The sequence below is a fragment of the Triturus cristatus genome, chromosome 8, assembly GCF_964204655.1.
Source record: "Triturus cristatus chromosome 8, aTriCri1.1, whole genome shotgun sequence".
NCBI lineage: Eukaryota > Metazoa > Chordata > Amphibia > Caudata > Salamandridae > Triturus > Triturus cristatus.
In genome coordinates this window covers 1,388,717,016-1,388,739,038 of record NC_140591.1, presented here as the reverse complement: position 1 = coordinate 1,388,739,038, position 22,023 = coordinate 1,388,717,016, and the positions used below count along the sequence as shown (strand labels likewise).

The 22,023-nt window shown below is 50.7% G+C and overlaps 1 protein-coding gene across 2 annotated transcripts in view; it reads left to right on the top strand.

Annotated features, from left to right (window-relative positions):
* SCAF4 (SR-related CTD associated factor 4) overlaps positions 1–22,023 on the top strand; it is an 872,346-nt gene that overhangs the window by 363,815 nt on the left and 486,508 nt on the right. For both annotated transcript variants that reach the window (XM_085623106.1, XM_085623105.1), the window contains exon 16: positions 10,876–10,976. In XM_085623106.1, the coding sequence (XP_085479232.1) occupies positions 10,876–10,976 (101 nt within the window). The remainder of the gene's footprint in view (positions 1–10,875; positions 10,977–22,023) is intronic.

Here is a 22,023-nt window from a genome sequence, read left to right as displayed (position 1 = left end):
GGGCTAGAACCGGTAGGGGCCAGTTGCTGAGTACAGCAAGTGGCCTGGAGAAGCTCATAAAGGCAGCATGCCTTTGAAGCTTCCCCTGCCCATCCTGGGGGAGGAGACCTAGCACCTCGCCCAGGATGTGCATTGTTGCAGGCCCAGGAGAGCGGATGGCTCTCTACCCAGGGGTCCAGCAACGTCCAGCAACATGTCTGCTGTGTGGCAGCCTAGGCAGCCCCTCAGACAAGACATGGATTGTAGGTTAGGTTCAGGGGGCATCTCTAAGATGCCCTCTGTCGTGCATTGTACATTAAATCCCACACTGGCATCAGTGCGGGTTTAATGTGCTGAGAAGTTTGATACCAAACTTCGCAGTTTTTAGTGGAGCCATCATGGTGCTGTGGAGTTCGTAATGACGATCTCCCAGCACCATATACTCTTAAATGGCAGCACTGCATTTACAGTGCCCAGGAATGGACCTGGGTACTGTAGGGGCACAGGACTCAAGCACCTGTACCCACACCACTGGCATAGGGCACCCAGCTAGAGGGTGGTGGCTGATGTATGCCAGGGCAGTGTGTGTTGTGGGCATGGCACACATGCCATGTCAACTGTTTTGTTCTGTACCCAGACACTCAGCCTGCAAGGGCAGTGTGTGTGTGCCAGCGTACAGGGCCTCTAAGGGTGGCACAATAAGTGCTGCAGCCCTTAGGGGTCTTCCCTGGTCACAAGGCCCTGGGTACCTAGTGTACCATTTACCAGGGGCTGACATGTGGCCAGAGTTTGCCAATTTGGGTTTAGGTTTCGGCACAGTTTTAGGGAAGGAACATAGGCCCTGGGTACCTGATTGGCAGAAGCCCAGGGCACATTCAGTCAAAGTACATTCAGCAATTAAGCAAAAAGTGGGGGCATACCATGCAAGAAAGATGTCACTTCTCACAGTTGCTTCAACCAGCAGGAGGCTCATTGGAGCCCCTGCTGCCGTTCAATGAGGCCCTTACAGACATCCTTCTGGGCACCTGGTCGAAGCCCAGCGCAGGGTCTCCTGTGGATAGGATGATTGCCGGATGCCACTGCCTGGCCGCCGGCCACCCCACTTTCCCCTCCCAACACTCTACCACTGAGTGCTTTGGTGGTCCAAGCCTCAATGTCAAAAGTTACTTTCCCTACTGCTCTCCCAGATAGGTAATCGAAGAAGCTGGATGATTTTGGGAAGAAAATGTTTTCTGTCGCCAGATTAGGATTAGGGCTGCGGTCGGTGAACCTGCATGTATCGTGGGCCGTTACACCCACTCTGTGTGGGACACAGTGGTGCAGGTGCTGCCACAGTGCCCGGAGGAGGCCCGGACCCTAATCTCCTGTGCAGTCGCTGAAGGGAGGGACGCAGCAAAGTTTGCCATATGCTGTGGGCTGGACACAACCGACTTGCTAGGTAGTACGATTTCAACGTTAGTAGCCCTGAGACGCTACGTCTGGCTGAGGTGCACTGGCTTCTCTGACGATGTCCAATCGACTTTTGGACATGCCCTTTGATGGCCGTCGCTTGTTTGGTGACCAGGTGGACTATGAGCTCGAGCGCTTCACAGCTGCTAGAGCTATGGCCAGATCCCTGGGCCTTGTTCCACCTCTCGCCAGCACTGTCTGCCCATGCCCTTGCCCTTTTCATGGCTACAGAACGGGTGCCCCACCACGTTCTTCCCAGAGCCACAGGCCTGTGTAAGCTGTCCAGCCTCTGGGGGCCGGGGATGTGGGACCCAGCTTCTGGGGGCCAGCGGGAGGGCCATTCCATCAGTGCCCCCTCTGGAGCAGCCTCCAAACCTTCCTAGTCCTACCTTTCAGGGCCACCAGTTGCCAGTGGGCGGAAGGATCCGCCATCACCTCCCCCACTGACACATTACGTCAGAGAGGTGGGTTTTGCAGATAGTCCGAAGGGGCTACTCCCGCCCCTTCGTGACAAACTCTCCCTCCATGCCAATTAAACTGCATCGCATGTTGGAGGATCACTTGGCCCTTCTCAGTCAGGAAGCTTCATTTCTCTTTGCCAAGAGAGCCATTGTGCGAGTCCCTGTGCCAGAAGTAAGTTGGGGCTGCTACTCCCATTACTTTCTGGTGCCCAAGTAGGACAAAGACCTGCATCCTATCGTGAACGTCAGCCGCTCCCTCCGGAAGGAGAAGTTCAAAATGTTGACACTGGTTCAGGTCGTGTCTGCCCTCGACCCTGGATGGTAGCGTTGGAATTGCAGGACGCTTATTTTCACAGCCCAGTCCTGCCGGCCCACAGGCGTTACCCACGGTTCATGGTAGGCCACTAACATTTTCTGTTTACTGTGCTCCCCTTTGTCATTACCAGTTCACGGAATTGATGGCGGTGGTTGCGGCTCATCTGCGCAGTTCAGGGGTTCCTGTCTTCACCCTATCTTGACGACTGGTTGTTGAAGACGAGCTCGCTCAGGCTGTCGCCCACCTCCAGACTACGGCGGACCTGCTGGGGTTCAGTCAACGTGCCAAAGTTGCACCTGAACCCTTCTCAGAAGCTCCTTTTCTTCTGAGCGGTTCTGGACACAGCGCAGTTTCGGGGATATCCTCCTGAACAGAGAGTCCGGGATATGAATGAATTTGAATGAATTTGAGATTTATATAGCGCATAGTTACCCTAGGGCATCCCAGCGCTTGTCCAGGGCGACAACAAGAGCAACAGACTGGTCAGCAGCGTCAAACAGGAAAAAGATGAGTTTTAAGAAGTTTCCGAAACCGACAGGTACAAGTCTCTGAGCGCAAACTCATAGGAAGCGCATTCCACAGGTAGGCTATTATTATTATTATTATTATTATTATTATTATTATTATGTTTCTTATATAGCGCCTGAATCGACCCCCGAAGGGGTATCTCCGCGCTTGCCTTGGGAACCCGTCCTGGCTTTTCCCTGTGAGATAGCCCCTACAGGGCATCCCCAAGGTGAAAGCCAGGCATCCCGCCGCGGGGGGCCGTTGTGGAGATTAAGCAAGCTTAATGCCCAGAGTTGCAGAGTGTGAACCCATGATTAGGTCAGGCACCGAAGCGAGAATTATCGAGTCCATGGACATTTTGAGCTCAAGACCCTGCCACGTCGGGAATTGAACCCTGGTCCCGGGTCTGACCTCTGCTTCAGGGTCTGCCTGCTCTAACCAGTGAGCCACACTTCTCTATATTGACTGAGAATCTACGCCCACCCGCCCGAGCCCTTTTCACTCTGGGAACTTGGAGCAGATGTTTCTGGTCGGAACGCAAAGCTCTGTTAGCCTTATAAGGCACAGCTAAATTCCTCCGGATGGAAGGTCCCTTCCCCTGGAGAATTTTATCCGCTGTGCATAGAGCCTTGAATATGACCCTTTCCCGCACCGGAAGCCAGTGCAGGGCCTTCAATGCGGGTTTGGCTGACTGCATCCTTGGTGTATTCATAAGCAGCCTAGCAGCAGCATTTTGAACCTGCTGGAGTTTATTAAACGTGGCTTCAGGGGCACCTAAAAATATAATATTGCTGTAGTCTAATCTTGATACAATAAGCCCCTGAATGAGCAGCTTCCTAGATGTCCAAGGAAGCAGGGGGATAACTTTACGAGCTGAACGGAGAAGACCAAAACACACTCCTGCCATTTTCTTCGCCTGGGTCCTGAACGAAAGATCTTGTTCCAGCCAGATCCCCAGGCCCTTAATCTCCTCTTTAGGGCTCGGGAGATCTCCCAGACAGCTAGGCCAAATAGTCGAAGGGAGAGAGGGGGTTTTGTTCCCTAGCAGTATTAATTCAGTTTTCGAGCCGTTCCGCTTCAAAGCAGAATCACACATCCAGGTGTGAACCTTGGACATGCAGGAGTGCAGCAAATCTGGGTTAACCATAAGTTGGGATTAAGCGATCACCAGCTGAGTATCGTCAGCATAGCTGACGATTTTAATACCAAATGGGGCCACCACATCCTCCAGGGGGGCCATATATACATTAAACAATGTGGGGCTAAGGGAAGAGCCCTGTGGCACACCACACTGGAGGGGGATAGCCGCCGACCTTTCACATCCTTCCCAAACCTGGTACGTCCGGTCACAGAGAAATGACATGAGCCATTTCAGAGCGACACCTGTAACCACTATATCTGACAGCCGTTGGATCAACACTTGATGGTTCACCGTGTCGAAGGCCGCACTCAGGTCCAAGAGGATCACTACCACTGATCCTCCTGAATCCAAAATGCTCCTGGCTTCCTCAACGACTGCCAGAAGAGCGGTATCGGTGCCCTGACCAGGTCGAAATCCCGTTTGGGAGTCTCGCAGCAGGCCGTTGGACTCCATGAAGTGTGACAGCTGACGGTTCACTAACCTTTCAGCAATCTTACCAAGTCCAGGGAGCAAGGAGATAGGCCTGAAATTTGCCAAATCGGATGGATCTAGATTTGGCTTTTTCAGGAGAGCCTTTACCACTGCTCTCTTCCAACTTGGTGGCACCAGACCCTGGACAAAGGAAGCATTGATTAAGTCCGTAACCGGAGCCACAATAGTGGTTGCTGCCTGTTTTAAGAATCTCATAGGAACAGGATCCCTAGGCGAGCCACTCTTCATACAACCAAATTCCTTAAGGACTTCATCCACTGAGGCTGACCCAAAGGTGTCCAGATGGGTAAGTACTCCTCGAGACTGACTGCCAGTCTCTACTCTCAGTACCGCCTGGGGCAAGGCATTTAAAATGTTCTCTATTTTCCTGTGAAAATAGTTAGCCAGTTCCTTGCATTTCTCACCTGGGCTGTCATGAGTTACCAAGGGCTCGGGAACTTAAAGAAGTTCCTTTACCACTCTGAAAGTCTCTCTGGAGGAGTTAGAGGCGCTTTTTATTCTCTCCTCAAAAAATTGAGCCTTAGCGCAACGGAGAGCAGATTTATACACCCTAATTGCCGATCGGTACTCCTCTCGCCTGACTTCCACCCCATCCTTTCTCCATGTCCTCTCCAACTTCTTACAACCCTTGCTAAGGGATCTCAACTTGGGTGAGTACCATGGGGCCGAACCCATTCTCTTCTCCCTCTTAAGCACTCTCTTTTTAGGAAGAATAGCATCAAGAGAGCTGGTCAACCACTGATTGAAGTTCGCATCTGCGATTACCGGGTCTGAAACTGGAGAAGGACACCTACTTTCAAGAATAGCAATCCAGTTATCCACCGATAACCTAGACCAGGCTCTCTCTAAGGTATGAACCCTAGGGAGGGGGGTGGCCAATGATTCCACTTGCCACGTTAAAGGAACCAAGAAGTGATCTGACCATGGGAGAGGGTAAGAGGGCACGGCCCTGAGACGGGAAATGTTAGAAAAGATGAGGTCCAACAAATGACCCCTATTGTGCGTGGCTCCTGCGTTGATTAAACTCAACTCGTAGGTTTTCAACTCCCACTGCAGGTCAACCGCCATAAGATCTGCTGTAAAATTAGCCGAGGAAGAAGCCAAGAACGTGAATGTTTCTTACCCACACAGCCTGGCGGGCGATAAACCAATAAGCCTGACACCGACACCGTGGGAGCAATCCGTAGGGAGAACTGACAACTCTCGCAGTCTAACACCCCCCCAATCTGAGCCCTGCACACAAAAGTGTCTCTGTATATAATGGCTATGCCGCCCCCTCGCCCCACAGGCCTATCCAGATGGTATATTAGAAAGCCTGGAGGGAGGGCTCGAACCATATCCACCCCAGAACAGGATGTAATCCATGTTTCCGTCAAAAACAAGATATCTAAGTCATGATCTTGTATAAGGAGATTAATTTCTAATGAGTGGCTCGGGAGTGATCTGCAATTCAGCAAAGCCATATACAGGGCGTTCATTGCCTTCGCTGATTGGATCGACTGACATATCCTACAGCCGGAGAAAAGCTTAGGACCTTTGTGGATATACTTACATGTTGTGTCTTTGAGGGGGCGTAATGACAAAATGTCCTCCCGAGAATATGTCAACCTTCTTTCTGGCGTTTTGGCCAAGGAGCCTGGCCCTAAGCCCGTCTGGGCCCGGACGGGCACAGACGGGCTGGACTCTGGCGTGACTCTGGCGGGGATCCGGCGTACCCGCTGCGCGCACCCGCTGCACGTCAGCATGACCTCCTTAAGAAGAGGTCGAGCGTCCTTGTGACGCTAGACCAGATGGCGCCGCCCGGAGACTTTGACTCACCCAATATGGCTGCCAAAGTGCCGAGTAGCCGGGAAAAGGACCCGCAAAAGCGCGGTGGTTCAACAGATTACTGTGCAAGTAAGTGGGCAGAGATAAAATCAGGGGAAAAGAGCAACTAAAATAAAAGCAAATAGAAAACGGGGAATTTAAAAATCGCCTATACAAAGGCCGAACCGCAGCAATAGGCGCAGTGCGCTCTGACCACTCTTGAAGGTCAATCAGTCGGGCTATGATTCCGATGTTGCAGCCTCTCTCCCGGATTTCGGTGAGAATGACCTCATGGCCTCTTGCAGTCTACTGGTGGATCATGCCAGGTGGCATATGCAGGCTCTGAAGTGGGACCTGAAGTTCCAGTGGGTGCAGCATCAGGGGAATCTGTCTGATGTCGTCCAGACCTTGGCGGGGACTGCACACCAGTTGCAGTGGTGGCTCACTAACCAGGATTGGGTCAACAGCAGTTTCCTCTCCCTTCCTCAACCAGATTTCACACTGGTGACCGATGCGTCACTCGTGAGATGGGGCGGCCACATGGGAGAAGCGGAAATTTGCGGCTTCTGGTCTCCGGCAGAGACCGGTCTCCACATCAAACGTCTGGAGCTCTGGGTGATTCATCTAGCACTGAAGGCATTCATTCCTTCCTTCTGTCAAAGGAAGAGTAGTGCAGGTGTTAACAGATAACACTTCAGCGATGTGGTATTGATACCTACAGGGCGGAGTAGGATCGTGGACCCTCTGTCAGGAGGCCCTTCGCCTCTGGATGTGGCTGGAACATCAGGACATGTCCTTGGTGGTTCAACATCTGGCAGGTTCCCTGAACGACAGGTCGTACGAAATCAGCCGCTGGTGCTTGGGGTTCACGAAAGGCGTCTTTATCAGAGGTTGTGCAAGGTCTCTTTCAGCAGTGGGGAGAGCCTTTGTTAGATCTATTCGCCACCGAAGAGAACGCGCAATGTCAGCAGTTCTACGCGTTGGAATTTCAAAGGCGTCATTCGCTAATCGACTCTTTTCGTCGAGTGGAGTTGTAGTCTTCTATACGCCTTTCCGCCTATACCACTTCTACCCAGAGTGCTAAAGATCAAACGTGACCTGGCCCAAGTAATTCTTGTGGCTCCGGACTGGGCACGAAGAATCTGGTATCCCGAGCTCTAGAGCAGGGCCTTTGATCTTCTGATCAGACTGCCACTTCGGGAGGATCTTCTGTTGCAGCAGCCCCCCCCCCCCCCCCCCCCCCCGAACCTCTCCAGCCTCCAACTCCTTGCGTGGAGATTGAGCGGCGACAGTTGACACTCCTTCTCTGCTCATTAATTTTCCCACCTGTCCTGCCACCAAAAAGTGGTGCTAGGACAGGGGGGTGGGCATCTCCACTCTTTGGAGCGGGCCAAATCAGTATAACATAAGGTGAGAGCCCTTGAGGCTCACTGCCGAGTACTGCTGTTTCTGCAAGGGGGAGATGTGAAGTACCTCCACCCAGAGCAGACTTGGTTCTGACCTCCGAGAGCACAAAGGCTCTCGCCCTATGAGGTCAGAATCCTGTCTGGTGCTGGCTGGCAGCGACCAGTCAGCCAATGCACTAGAAGCTGGTCGTTTTTCAGATGTTTCTCAAAGATGCCCTATGAGTTCATTTTATTATAAATACAACACTGGCTTAAGTGTGGGTTAATTTTGTTGAGAAGTTTGATACCAAACGTCAGTCTTCAGTAAAGTCATCATGGAACTGTGTAGGTCAAGTAGACAACCTCTCAGCCCATAATCTCAAAATGGCTAACTGCACTTAGTGTCCTAGAAGGGTCTCGGACACTGTGGGGACATATTGCTAATGCTGCTATGCCCTCATCTTTGGTATAGTGCACCCTGCCGTAGGGCTGTTATGCCTGTCAGAGGGGTAACTTACCTATGCCACAGGCAGTGGTGTTCAGGCGTGGCACCCAGGAATGTGTGCCATGTTGACTCCTTTAGTTTAGCTGCACCACAACATAAAGCCTGCAATGGCAGTTGTTTGGTGTGGGGCCCCATAGGGTGGCAAAATACCTGCTCCTGCCCGAAGGGACTCTCTCTGGTCACAAGGCCCTTGGTACCACTAGTGCCTTTTACAAAGGATTTGTATGTGGGCCAGAGGTGTGCCAATTGTAAGAGCAGTGGTACAGGTTTTGGAAAAGAACACAGGTGTTGGGGTCTGGTTAGCAGGGTCCCAGCTCACACTCAGGCATGTTAGCATCATATATAGGGGAAAAAGTTAGCGGTGACCATGCAAAAAGGGGCACTTTCCTACACTTTGCATGTAATATTCAATATTTTGTTTAATGCAGACCTTGAACTGAAACCTACTGGCTTTTTTACCTCTTTGTAATGCAAACATATCTGATTGTGTGCTTATTTGAGTGTTCTAATGTGTGTGGTCATATTTTCTTTGCACAAAGCAAACTATATTACTTGGCTAGCAAGCAATTTTTCTACCTTAACCGTGTTGGCTACATACGTACACTTGCATCATAGAGTTATAAACAAAATTAATGTTGCCACAATTCCTCTGGAGATTTGCTGACAACTGTCTAATCTACTGAAAGTTCAACCATTCTATTTAATATGAGTCAAACTGTCTCTGATTTCAAAACTCCAAAGCTTCTCTTCCAGGTAAACTACAGCAATCGTCATACAGGGATGCTCTGAATCGGTTTTGATTTGCCTGTGCTATTTGTAACCAATCCATTGAAGAGTAGATTTTTTTGCAACCGCAGAGAATCACAGTCGCCGTGGGGTCGTCCTCGTGGTCTTTGTTCACTCCGGGACTGGCCAGGCTTGGTTGGTGCAGAGTGTGCTGGGTTCGCGGTTCCGGGCTGCTGCCAGGGATTAGAAGTAGGTTTTGAGTAGAGCCTCTACTCATGGGAGTCCCAGGGGCTTAGAGCCAAAAGGTAGCCAGGTCCTCCGGGGTTTGTGAGGTTGCTGGCCGCAAGAGATGCCGGGTTGGAGCAGGAGCAGGTTCGATGGTCGACAGGTCGGTAGGGCTAGGGCCAAAGCAGTTGGTGTCTTCCTCTTCTTAGCAGCTGCAGGGCAGGTCTTCTTTCTTCTTGCTCTTCATTGTATTCTTGGAATCTGGGGAAGGAAGGTTCAGGGTGCCCCTAAATACTAGATTTAGGGGCGTTACAGGTAGGTGAAGGTCAGGGGCCAATGGGTCCCTGTCCTGGGGTGGGTACACCCCCTATCCTGCCTCTCTCCTGTGGGAGGGGGGCTGGAGCCTAGTCCTGATTGGGCAGGGCTTCCCATCTTCAAGATGGCGAGAGCCCGGAGATGTGCTTCACCTCGCCTCCCACACCTAAGGGGTGGGGTTGGCAGGCTGGCACATCCCCTGTCCTCATTTGGGGTTTCCGGCCAAGCTTCCCGCCAGAGTGGGGGGTTGCAGTGGCCTGGGGAAGCTCACAGAGGTGGCATGCCTTTGAAGCTTCCCCTTGCCCATCCTGGGGGAGGAGATTTAGCACCTCGCCCAGGATGTGCATTGTTGCAGACCCAGGAGAGCAGGGGCTCTCCTACCCAGGGGTTCAGCAACATGTCTGCTGTGCGGCAGCCTAGGCAGCCTCAGAACAGACGTGGATTGTAGGTTTAGGTTTCAGGGGGCCTCTCTAAGATGCCCTCTGTGGTGCTTGGTACATTAAATCCCACACTGGCATCAGTGTGGATTTAATGTGCTGAGCAGTTTGATACCAAACTTCTCAGTCTTCAGTGCTGCCATTATGGTGCTGTGGAGTTCGTGTTTGACAAGCTCCCAGCACCATATACTCTTAGATGGCAGCACTGCACTTACAGGACCCAGGAATGGAGCTGGGTACTGTAGGGGCACAGGGCTCCTGCCTCTGTGCCCACACCACTGGCATAGGGCACCCCGCTAGAGGGGTGGCTGATGTATGCCAGGGCAGTGTAGGTTGTGGACATGGCACACAGGGTGTGCCATGTCGACTATCTGTTTTGTCTCCAGACACTCAGCCTGCAAGAGCAGTGTGTGTGTGTGTTAGGGTACAGGGCCTCTAAGGGTGTCACAATGAGTGTTGCAGGCCTTAGAGACCTTCCCTGGTCACAAGGCCCTGGGTACCTAGGGTACCATTTACCAGGGGGTGACATGTGGCCAGGGTTTGACAATTTGGGTTTTGGCTGTTAGGCAGTTTTTAGGGAAGGAACACAGGCCCTGGGCACCTGATTGGCAGGAGCCCAGGGCACAACAAGGAAAAGTGCATCAGCTATTAGGCAAAAAGGGGGGGGGGGTTACTGCAACAGAAACCCACTTTCTTACAGTTTGTATTACTAAGCATAGCTGATACTATTGTTTCTTGCGCTACAGTGATTGAACGTTTAACTGCATTGTCAACATATGTGGAGGCAGGTGTTGAAGTCGTTTACCTGATCATCATTGAGGCTGGCTCATTTTGAATAAAGCTGTTCTTACTGTAGACACCCACAACTGATAGTCTCACATTTGAGACAATACACTGAAATCCAAAGTACTTGAGGTTAGACAAGTCTTTAAGGGAGAACCCGAGTTATACAGCTTTGCAGGCTTCTAGCCTGGTTAATACTACTTGTCTAGTGAGGATTTTCCTTTTGCTATGTTCTCCTTACCTGATGATGCTGTGGCCTTTACAAGATTGAATTAAATGTTATAATTTGCCAAATCTTGAAACATTTCAGATTGTAAATGTATGTTTTATGTAACTGTTTTTTCCTAGTTTATAGCACTACATTATGGATTGGACAGCTGGACAGAAAAATAGCTCAGCAGGATGTTACAGGCCTTTTAGAAGAGTTTGGACCCATTGAATCTATCCAGGTATGTACAATTATTTTTGGAAATTATTTCAAAACAAGAATATTTTTGTACTGGAGGAGTGCAACCTTGAATGTTTGATTCTACAGGGTAAACAAGTTGTCATGCGACTATTGCAATTGTAATTTAGATATGAAATAGTTTGATACTTTGCTTATGTCAAACATTCCCATTTATGGGGCGCGGCTTGGAATTCGAAGGAGATGGCAGTGTGAGGGTGCAGCTCTGCATCCAAGGAACGCCATCCAACCCAATTTGACCATACATAGCAAGATTCAGAAGAAACAACCCCCAGCGCCGATGTAGGGGGACGCGATTTCACCAATCTGAACCTGTACTTTGACTGGAGACCGAGACTGGGAGCCGTATGAGACTGGGAGCCGTATGAGAGCTGACCCGGAGCCCAGACAGTAGTGGAGCCTGACCTCCACGTGGAGAGGACGGAGCACAGCACCGTAAACTGAGGCCGCATAAAGCCATCTAAAGTGAGGGAGCCAACTTGAGGATTAATCAGAAGCCCAGGATCGCGATCCGGACCACCAGGTAGAGAAGGGAGCCGTAGAGAGGAACCCTTGGACAGAGGCAGAGCTCACCTATTAATCAATCGGGATTTGTAGAGTGAACTACTCACCCGTGAGTGTCTCAAGGCGCTGGGGGTTGCGGGGGGGGGTGCAGCTCCGGATCAGTCGAAGAGCCAGGTCTTGAGGCAGTTCCTGAAGGTGTGCAGAGCGTCTGATGTTGACTGGGAGCTCGTTCCAGGCCTTTGCTGTGACGTAGGAGAAGGCTCTTCTGCCTGCTCTGGTTCTGCGGATGCGTGGGGTCTCTGCCAGGGCGAGGTCGGCAGAGCGGAGGTTTGTGAAAGGATACTCTCTCGTTGAGGTCATTGGGTCCGATTTTGTGGAGTGATTTGTAGGTTTGGATGAGTAGCTTAAGGTTACTCTTCTCGACGGGGAGCCAGTGGAGGTCTTGTAGGTGCTGGGTGATGTGCTCGTGTCGTGGGATTCCGAGGACGAGTCTGACAGCAGTGTTCTTGATGGTTTGGTGCTTGTGTAGCAGGGTTCTGTTGAATCTGGCGTAGAGGACGTTGCTGTAGTCCAGCCTGCTGGTTATGAGTGCGTGGGTGATCCACTTGAAGGTCTTGGGGAGGATGTGGAGGGAGTTGAATCAGGTGGAGGCGATGGCGTTGATCTGGCAGGTCATAGTGAGGGAGGAGTCTAGGATGATGCCGAGGTTTCAGGCGTGGTCTGTTGGAGTGGGTGGGTTTCCGAGGGCAGACGTGTGAGAAAGTGCCATCTTTCTTGCATGGTATGCCCCCACTTTTTGCTGAATTGCTGAATGTACTTTGACTGAGTGTGCCCTCGACTCCTGCCAATCAGGTGCCCAGGGCCTATGTTCCTTCCCTAAACACATAAAACCCAAATTGGCAAACCCTGGCCACATGTCAGCCCCTGGTAAATGGTACCCTAGGTACCCAGGGCCTTGTGACCAGGGAAGGCCTCTAAGGGCTGCAGCACTCATTGTGCCACCCTTAAAGGCCCTGTACCCTTACACACACACACTGCCCTTGCAGTCTGGGTGCAAGACAAAACAGAGTCGACATGGCACACATCCCTGTGTGCCATGCCCATAACCTACACTGCCATGGCATATATCAGCCACCCCTCTAGCTGGGTGCCCTATGCCAATGGTGTGGGCACAGGAGCAGGAGCTCTGTGCCCCTACAGTACCCAGGTCCATTCCTGGGCACTTTAATTGTAATTGTTCATAAATGTCCACCCTTCCTCAACATCTTATGTTTTCTCAACAAATGCAATAAAAGGTGGTTAAAAATGTGTATTGTTTTCTTTACCTGTCAGCAACAAAACCTGCACGCGTATGGTACATAAAGAAATGCCAAGGATCTGCTTGGATAAATGCCAAAGCTCTGTGGGCTGTATTGGGAAAGTGGAAATGTGTGCAGTAACCTCAACATAAATAGAATGAAAGCATGTCCGTAAATGTTACGCACGTGAGTTTATTTTGGCACCCAAAGCAATGATGAATGCCTGTCTCACGTGACGTGCAAATATTTATGCACTAAATACGAGTGTCTTCTTAATTCCACTGGGTCAGTGACAACAGTGATCAGCTCCTTTGGAATTATGACATCCACAGTGTGCTTCATTGGATCTGTTTAATTTTCACCAACTCATACTTTCTCGTTCACACTCATCTGTACTCACTCTAACTCCCATTTACTCATTTTCACTTAGTTTCACTCAGTTACATTCATTCGCTGCCACTCACTCATTCGCGCTCACATTAATTCTCGCTCCCAGTCCCTCACTCTAACACGCTTCATACTCATTTAATATTCATTCTCTCTCTCAATCACATTCGCTTTCACTTCACATATACAAGCATCTTCACACACAGACACATGGTCCCACTTACACAGGCCCGTTCTCTCAGACAAACACACTCTTCCCCTGTCTACACTGACCCAATGTACATTCAAAGAATTTTATTTAACTTACTTTGGCTGTCAGCAAATGTCATGTTACAACTCTGGAGCGCCACGTTTTTACACAAGTGGTAGTAATGGACTACTATACATTGTTGGTATAGTAAAAACATATGCAGAAAACATGAAAAGAGGAGCACTGATGCCCACAAGGGGTCTGTTCAAGTGTTCTTGCCATTGATTTTGCCATTTCAGAGGTCAGGAGATTGCAAAGGCAGTGCCAGGGGTTTGCAAAGGGCAATCCACAAGTAGAAAACGTGGCGTGTGGCCAACCCTCATCAATGTTAATCTGTCTATTCCCTCATCTCTCAGCTATTCTTTCTATCCTGTTTGTCTTGTTACTTCTCTTTCTCTCGAAGTTTCGCCCCCCCAGTCTCTTTATCACTTTCCTTATATTAGTCTCCTACACTTCCGATCTGTACTTTTTCACCTGTCTCTCACCTATCTCTTCTTTCTCCCAGATGTCTCTTAATCACCTTTGCCAAACCTGTGTCCCCCTCTATTTCTATCGCCCTAGGCAGTCTCTTTCTCACCTGCCTGACCCACTTGCCCTCCTCTCTCTACAGTCTCTTTTTCGCCTGTCTCTTATGGTCACCTCTCTCATCTGATTCGCCCTCTCTCAAGAGAGATCTATCTTTCCAACATCTCCACACACAGACACATGTCCACACATACATGTATTTTCTCTGTTTCACCTGTCTGTCGTGTCTTCTTCCTGTCTTCTAGTCTCTCTGTCTCTGGTCGTTAACTCCTTTTCTCTCTCGCCTGCCAGACCCTTGTTAAGATTATTTTCTGCTTAAAAAGCACACCATCTTCACAACATGCTGCAAAGACAGCTTAGGCAAGAGCCATCATTTCAGAAATGGTGGCAACATTTTGTTTCATTGAATTATTTTATGGTTTTTAAATGTTGGCAAGAGGTTTAACAAGCATTGGCATAGCCAATAGGTCTCGCCTTTGGGACCTTATGTGTTTAGCCTTACAACAGTTGTTGTACCAAGAATATTGTGCTGCATAACTAAATACTTATAAGGTCCCAAAAGCGAGACCTATTGGCTATGCCAATGCTTGTATTTTAATGTGGAGAAGACTAAATGAATTTTTGTTTTTGTTTAAGTGACACGCCTGAACTATTATCTTTTTTGTCTAGGCGAAGGCCTGGCCAGATACACTGTAAACAGTAAAAGTCAGACTACCCGTGAAATTCATGCATTTTTCTTTCTTGCAATTAAGCAACATTTCAGAAAAATGAGGCGAAAATACACATAATTACACAATATGCAAATCAGTTATTAAGTGCTATATATATTTTTTTTTATATAAACTTCTTATCGATAACAATAAGCATGACAAACACATGGCCATACATACAGTTTTTCTCCAAACGCACCAATCCTTCCTTAGTATTGTCAACGAAACAGTTGTATGTGATCTCTGGAGCATCAACTATGACCCCACAGTACAATACCCCGACACCCTCCACCCCCTACTCCTAATCGGACGTTTGATTCACCTCTGGTCTTGGTGGTTCGCATATGTACCCTCTGAATTTATTCCATTTTCCCCAGACTCTTTCCCACTTTTGAGGGCATCCCCGCTGTATATACACCGCTCTTTCCGCCACCATAGCTTCAGCCATATTCCTACACCAGTCCTGCAACGTGGGTGTTTCACCTGATCCCCACCTCCTCGCAATATTCCTTTTAGCATACATGATTCCTAGTGTTGCCCAATCCTGTGTCGGGTGGGTTAGATCATTTGGTTCCCAAATATTTAGTAAACACCGTTTCGGCTCCGGGATCAACGAGTCTTCCACGGTTTGAGACACTGTCCTCATTATCTTGACCCAGTACACCCTGATCTTCGGACATTCCCACTCAGTATGGTAGAAAGGGTCACTCTGGTGTAATATGTGCGGTGAAGTACTTTGAGTTGTATCAGCCGCATGCGTGCCGGTATTGCGACTTCTCGAGGAGATGACAGTGCCTCTTGCCACTCTGCATCATCCAATTCTCCCAAATCTGCGACCCATTTCTGCCGAAGCGCTAAAGTGGGGTCCGGCAAGTTGTTTACTAACTTACGATAGGTTAGGGAAGTGGCTCTTTTATGCATATAGTCAGTAAGTAACCTATTCTCCAGAGGTGAAGCCTCTGCCAAGATGGTCCCCACCGGTAGAACCGCCTGCAGCGCATGTTTGACCTGCGTGTATCTGTAAAGTTCGGACGGTGCGAGTTGGTATTGGATCTGCAGGCGTTCAAATGGGATTACATCCCCCTTCCTCCAGAAATCACCCACCGTTGATATGCCTATCGCATCCCATTTATCAAAGCCTTTACTGTTCTCTAGGCGCCCAAGCCGCTGAGAGGTCCAGAGTGGTGTCATTTGGGTGATAACCCCCTTCCAACCCAACCTGCCATATGCGAACTGTGTGTGCTGTGGGCCCAATTAATCGTCTGGTTTTATTTCTATTGTACAGCACTGACCTAACCCCATCCTCCCCCAGTCCTTGCCTATCCGCCTGAAACGCTGGGTCGGTATGAGGAGCGTGTAACCAACTATTAATTACCTTTAGTTGGGCCGCCCAGTAGTATAACTGTATATTGGGGAGGGCTATACCACCATCATACCAACTCCTGATCAACTTATCCTGCCTGATTCGTGCCGTCTTGCTTCCCCAAATCAAACCAGAGACCTCCGACGCAATTGTCTTGAAGTAACTCACTGGTACGGGAAACAGAGTATTTTGCAGCGTGAATCTTTCTGGATTCACTATGCTGTGCATTATTCCGCGATCTTGTGGTTGGGTCCGGATTCGTAGTCTTTTCTTTGTTTTTTTTTTTTTTGTTTTTTTTGTAGCCCAGGTGGGCGTCGACGTACACCATTTGGTGCACCTCCCGTGACGTCGTCGTGCTTCCTGCGGAAGTCCCACCTTTGGGGCGCCATCTTCAGATTCTTTTTTCCGCCGTTGGGTCTGGATCGTCATCGGGAAGCTCCAGAATTACACTCGAAGGAAGAAGGAAGAAAAGCGAGTTTCGTCGATAGAAACACTAGAAGATATCAGGAAAGGAAAAGATTTCATCAGGAGCGCGAAGAAAGGAGGACCAGCGCCCTTTTTCTTCGACGGCCTTGGAGAATGCACGCTCAGAGACCCTGAGCGCAATGGACAAGACGCCATTCAAGTTCTGCCCAAACTGCCACCACAAGTTCGCGCAGAGAGACCAGCATCCGGTCTGCAACCTCTGCCTACCGGTCGATCACCAGAGAATCGACTGCAACGCCTGCTCAGCCTTCGCGCCGAAGACACTCAGGGTGAGAGAGCGGCAGAGAAGGGCCAACGCCAGCATGGATGGCAAGGGGAAGCCCCCGACGCTCTACGCTCTGGGCCTCTCCTCGGACGACGAGGACAACGTCGCCGAGACAGCCGAAAACTTCACGGTCGTAGAGACCGACAAGAAAAAAGAAGACTAGGTAAGAGAATCGTCGAGCGCAAAACAGAAAGTACCTCGACAACACGAGGGTGACTCGAGAAAATCTGAGTCAAAGTCCACGAAGGGAGCCCCGGCGCCGAAAACTTCGACGTCCAAAGGGGGAACCACGGACAAGGGGCCGAGCGGATCCTTAGATAAGGACTCCCTGGTGCCGAAAGACGCCGAAAGGCAAGGGTCGTCGAAAGCATCCCATGAAACGGGCCGATCGACGCAGAAAGAACGTTCGACGTCGACGCAAGTTTCATCGAAAAGACCCGCGGTCGACGCCGAAAGCATCTCCGAGATGGAGAAAAAGAAGAGGCGGCTCGAGGCCGAAATGGAGAACATCCTTCAAAGAAAGAAGGAGTTCGACGCCAGAATGAAGGAATTCAAGATTCCAACGGTTCCATCAGCGGACGTCGAGGAGGTCGAAGACTAGTTCGACGCCGAAGGGCTGACAAGGGAACTCGAAGAGGAAGAAGAGCCCTATTATGAGGGAGAAGCCGAGGAAGAAGACCAACGGTCGTTCTACGAATCGGCGGCATCTACCAGCAACGACGTCGAATGGCACGATCTCGACACCGAAAACCCGGAGGAGCCCGTGGACACGTACCCTTCGAGGCCTTCGCCACCCAACGACATCGGGGTCTACAATATGGTGGTCAGGAGCGCAGCAATGGCCTTCGGCGTCAAACTCGACGAGGAGAAACCGAAATCCGATTTTCTCGTCGAGACACTGCTCCCCATCCAGACAAGGAGCCAGTTCCTCCCCATGCTACAAAGCGTGATGAATCAGGGGAGAGAAGCCTTCAAGGAACCTGCGACCTGCCGGTCGATCACGCCCAGGACAGAGAAGAAATATAAGCACTCCTCCCTGGACCCCCCTTACATCAAGGGTAGCGTGACCGCGGACTCCATCATAGCCTCCACGGCCAGGAGAAGGGCCAACGTACCAGCAACTTCGGGCCCACCCCCGGATAAGGAGAGCAGGAGGATTGACCTCACAGGAAGAAAGGTTGAGAGGAACGCCGCAATGCACTGGCGCATGGCGAATTCAAATGCACTCCTCAATAGACACCAATACCAGCACTGGGATGAGATGGGGGAGTTAGTAAAGCACCTCCCCGAAGAATACCGGCAGAGAGCCTCTCACCTGATAGATGAAGGCAAAAACATCGCCAACTCCTGTATAAAGACGGCGTTGGATGGGGCAGAAACTTCAGCAAGACTCATGGCCATAGGGGTCACAGAGAGGAGGCATGCATGGCTAAGAATCTCGGGATTCAAACCGGAAGTGCAGAACAACATCCTTGGCACCCCCTTCAATGGAGAGACACTGTTCGGAGCAACAGTGGACGACAAGCTCACCCAGCTGAAAAAAGAAAACGAGACGGCGAGGTCCATGGGGGCCCTACAGCTGAGGGGAATGAGGCGAGGAAATCCCTCGAAGACCCTACGGTAGGGGAGGAAGCCAGCAGGGGACGTCGCACCAGGCGTTCCAACAAAGTCAGCAGGGTGAAGGTCACGGACAAGGTCAGCAGAAGCAAAGCTGGCAATATCAACCTCGGGGCCAGTCCTTTCGCGGGAGAGGGAACGGACGTGGCCAAAGGAGGAGAGGGGGCGAACAGCCCTCGACGAAGTGACTCAGCACGCAAGAGGTCGCCTACCCTCGTCAGGACCCCAAGGGTGAGGCGCAAAAAATTGTCATCAGGGGGAAGAGAAAATTCAAGAGCCTACGAGCATACGACACCAGTAGGCGGGAGACTGAGGTTCTACCTTCAGGAGTGGCGGCGTATAACCACAGACAAGTGGATACGGAACGTTGTGCAGTACGGGTACTGCGTAGATTTGGAGAAAAGACCTCCAAACAGGAAACCAAGGGGAAGGCTGAGATCGGCCCAAGAACTGGCAATACTCAGAGAAGAAACGCGGAAACTCCTGCAAAAGGGAGCCATAGAGACAGTGCCGTTCAGAGAACGCAACAAAGGGGTCTACTCAAACTACTTCGTGGTTCCGAAGGTAGACGGAGACCTCAGACCCATACTAGACCTCCGTTACCTAAACAAGTTCATCAGAACGCAAAGGTTCAAAATGACTTCACTGCAGGAGGTTCTGCCACAGATAAGAGAAGGGGACTTCATGGTCACCGTGGACCTCAAGGATGCCTATCTTCACATCCCAATAAACAGAAGGCACAAGGGCCTTCTAAGATTCAACATCGGACAAGAACACTACCAGTTCACGACCCTGGCCTTCGGATTAAAATCAGCACCAAGGGTCTTTACAAAATGCCTGTCGGCGGTAGCGGCGCACCTACGAAGGCAGGGAATACATGTCTACCCCTACTTGGACGACTGGCTGGTCAAGGCAAACTCACGCGGAAAGTGCGAGAGGCACGCAAAACGCGTAACAGACACACTCACAAATCTGGGATTCTCGATCCACTGGGGAAAATCATCGATGGAACCGGAGCAGGTGAAGATTTTCCTGGGGGCAAAGATCAACTCCCGCAACAGTACAGTAGTGCCCAGCGAGAGGAGGACAGAGGCTCTACTGAAGGAGGCGAAGCTCTACCAGAAGGGGCGAGCTTTGACAGTGAGGGCTGTGAGCAAGATGATGGGGATGATGGCGTCCTGTATCCAGCTGGTGCCGAATGTACGCCTGCACATGAGACCATTCCAGGAATGGCTACAACAACAATGGTCACAAACAAACGGAAGCTGGGAGGATCTAGTGGTTGTTACGCACGCAGTGCAGGAGGAGATAACTTGGTGGAACAGAGACAACATAACAGCAGGGAGAAGCCTGACACCACCAATCCCAACAGTGACCATTACCACGGACGCATCGCAGAAGGGATGGGGAGCGCACATGGACAACCTCAGAGTGAGGGGTCTATGGGCCCCAGCAGATGCGGTCCGCCATATCAACTACCTCGAGTTGAAAACAATCCTGCTAGCCCTGAAGGCATTCCAGAGGCACCTGTTCAACAAGAGGGTGTTGGTCCAAACAGACAACACCACGGCGATGTTCTACATCAACAAACAAGGGGGGACACAGTCGTTCCCGCTCTCATCCCTAGCTCAGGAGATTTGGAGATGGGCCATACCTCTCAGGATAGATCTACTGGCAATTCACCTACCGGGGAAGGACAATGTGGAGGCAGACTGGCTAAGCAGGCAGACCTCAGCATCACACGAGTGGGAGCTCAATGGCCAGGAAACGGAGAAACTCTTCCGGAGATGGGGGACTCCCACAATAGACCTTTTTGCAACACGCCACAATGCAAAATGCCAAAGCTTCGCGTCCAGGCAGCCAGATCAGCAATCCAAGGGAAATGCCCTATGGATAAGCTGGTCGAGGACATTTGCCTACGCCTTTCCACCGATACCCCTGTTGCACAGAGTGCTCGACAAGTGCAGAACCAGCAACATGACCCTGATCCTGGTGGCTCCGCAGTGGGCGAGGCAGACATGGTTCTCACAAATTCAAGAAATGGCACAAGGCGACCCATACAGGTTCGAGAGGAGGAAGGACCTGCTCTCAATGCAAAACGGAGAGGTCCTGCACCCAGAGCCAGAGACCCTCAACCTGGCGGCATGGCTCCTGAAGACCTAGAGTTCGCACACCTAAGATTGCCGCCCAGCACGATGCGAGTGCTACGGGAGGCGAGGAAACCAACTACACGAAAATGCTACAGCGCAAAGTGGAAGAGGTTCACTGTGTGGTGCCGGAAAAAGGGCCTGCAAAACAGAATGACAAGAGACTCAACAGTACTGAGGTACCTCACACACCTTCTAAAGAGTAACCTCTGCTCGAGCTCACTAAGGGTACACCTAGCGGCCATCGTGGCCTACACCAGAGGTGAAAAAGGTGGAAGTTTCTTCAGCTCGCAGGTGGTGAGGAGATTCATGGAAGGAGCCAAAAGGATGGCCCCCCCGAAAAGGTTGCCGCCGCCGGCATGGAATCTGAATGTGGTCCTGACGGAGCTCATGAAGGCACCGTTTGAACCCATTCACAAGGCCACACTGCAGATGTTGACTATGAAAACAGCCTTTCTGGTGGCCATAACCTCACTACGCAGGGTGAGCGAGCTTCAAGCACTAACGCTGCAGGAACCCTACATTCAGATTCACAAAGATAGAATAGTCCTGAGAACGGACCCACACTTCATGCCCAAGGTAGTGTCGGCGTTCCACATAAATCAGGCTATCCAGATACCAAGTTTCTTCCAAAACCCGACTACAAACGCAGAAAAGGCACTGCACACCCTCGATGCCAGAAGAGCGGTGATGCACTACATTGAGAGAACCAAGGAACTCAGGAAGTCGAAACAGCTGTTTGTGTCCTTTGCTACTAGCTTCATGGGTAGACCAGTGACTAAGGGCACCATCGCAAGGTGGATTGCCCTCACTATTCAGTTCTGCCACAAACAGGCTGGACAGGAGCTAGCGGAGGGGCCGCAGGCTCACTCCACAAGGAAGAAAGGGGCCACCGTGGCCTTCCTGGCGAACACGCCCATCCAGGACATATGCCTCGCGGCAACTTGGGCATCTGTGCACACGTTCACGAAACACTACTGCGTGGACATTCAGATGAACAAGGAAGCACAGGTTGGACAGAAGGTGCTTCAGCACATTTTCAACGACCAACGCTCATCTACCACCCAGCCGCCACAGAACTAGGAAAACCGCTACAAAATCGATGCACAGCATAGTGAATCCAGAAAGATTCACGCTGCAAAACGAATAGTTTCTTACCTGTCGGTGTAGTTTTGCAGCTTGAAGATCTTTCTGGATTCACTAGCGAACCCACCCACCGCCGCCAGGAAGATGAGGCTGGAGGAAGAGGGGGTAAAATGGAAAAGATCAAAGAAATACAAACATACAGATAAAGGGACAAGAAGGATTAATCAACCGCCTAGGGTTAAAAAAAAAAAAAAAAAGAGGAAAGGAAAAAAGAACCCGAAGATGGCGCCCCAAAGGTGGGACTTCCGCAGGAAGCACGACGACGTCACGGGAGGTGCACCAAATGGTGTACGTCGACGCCCACCTGGGCTACAAAAAAAAAAAAAAAAAAA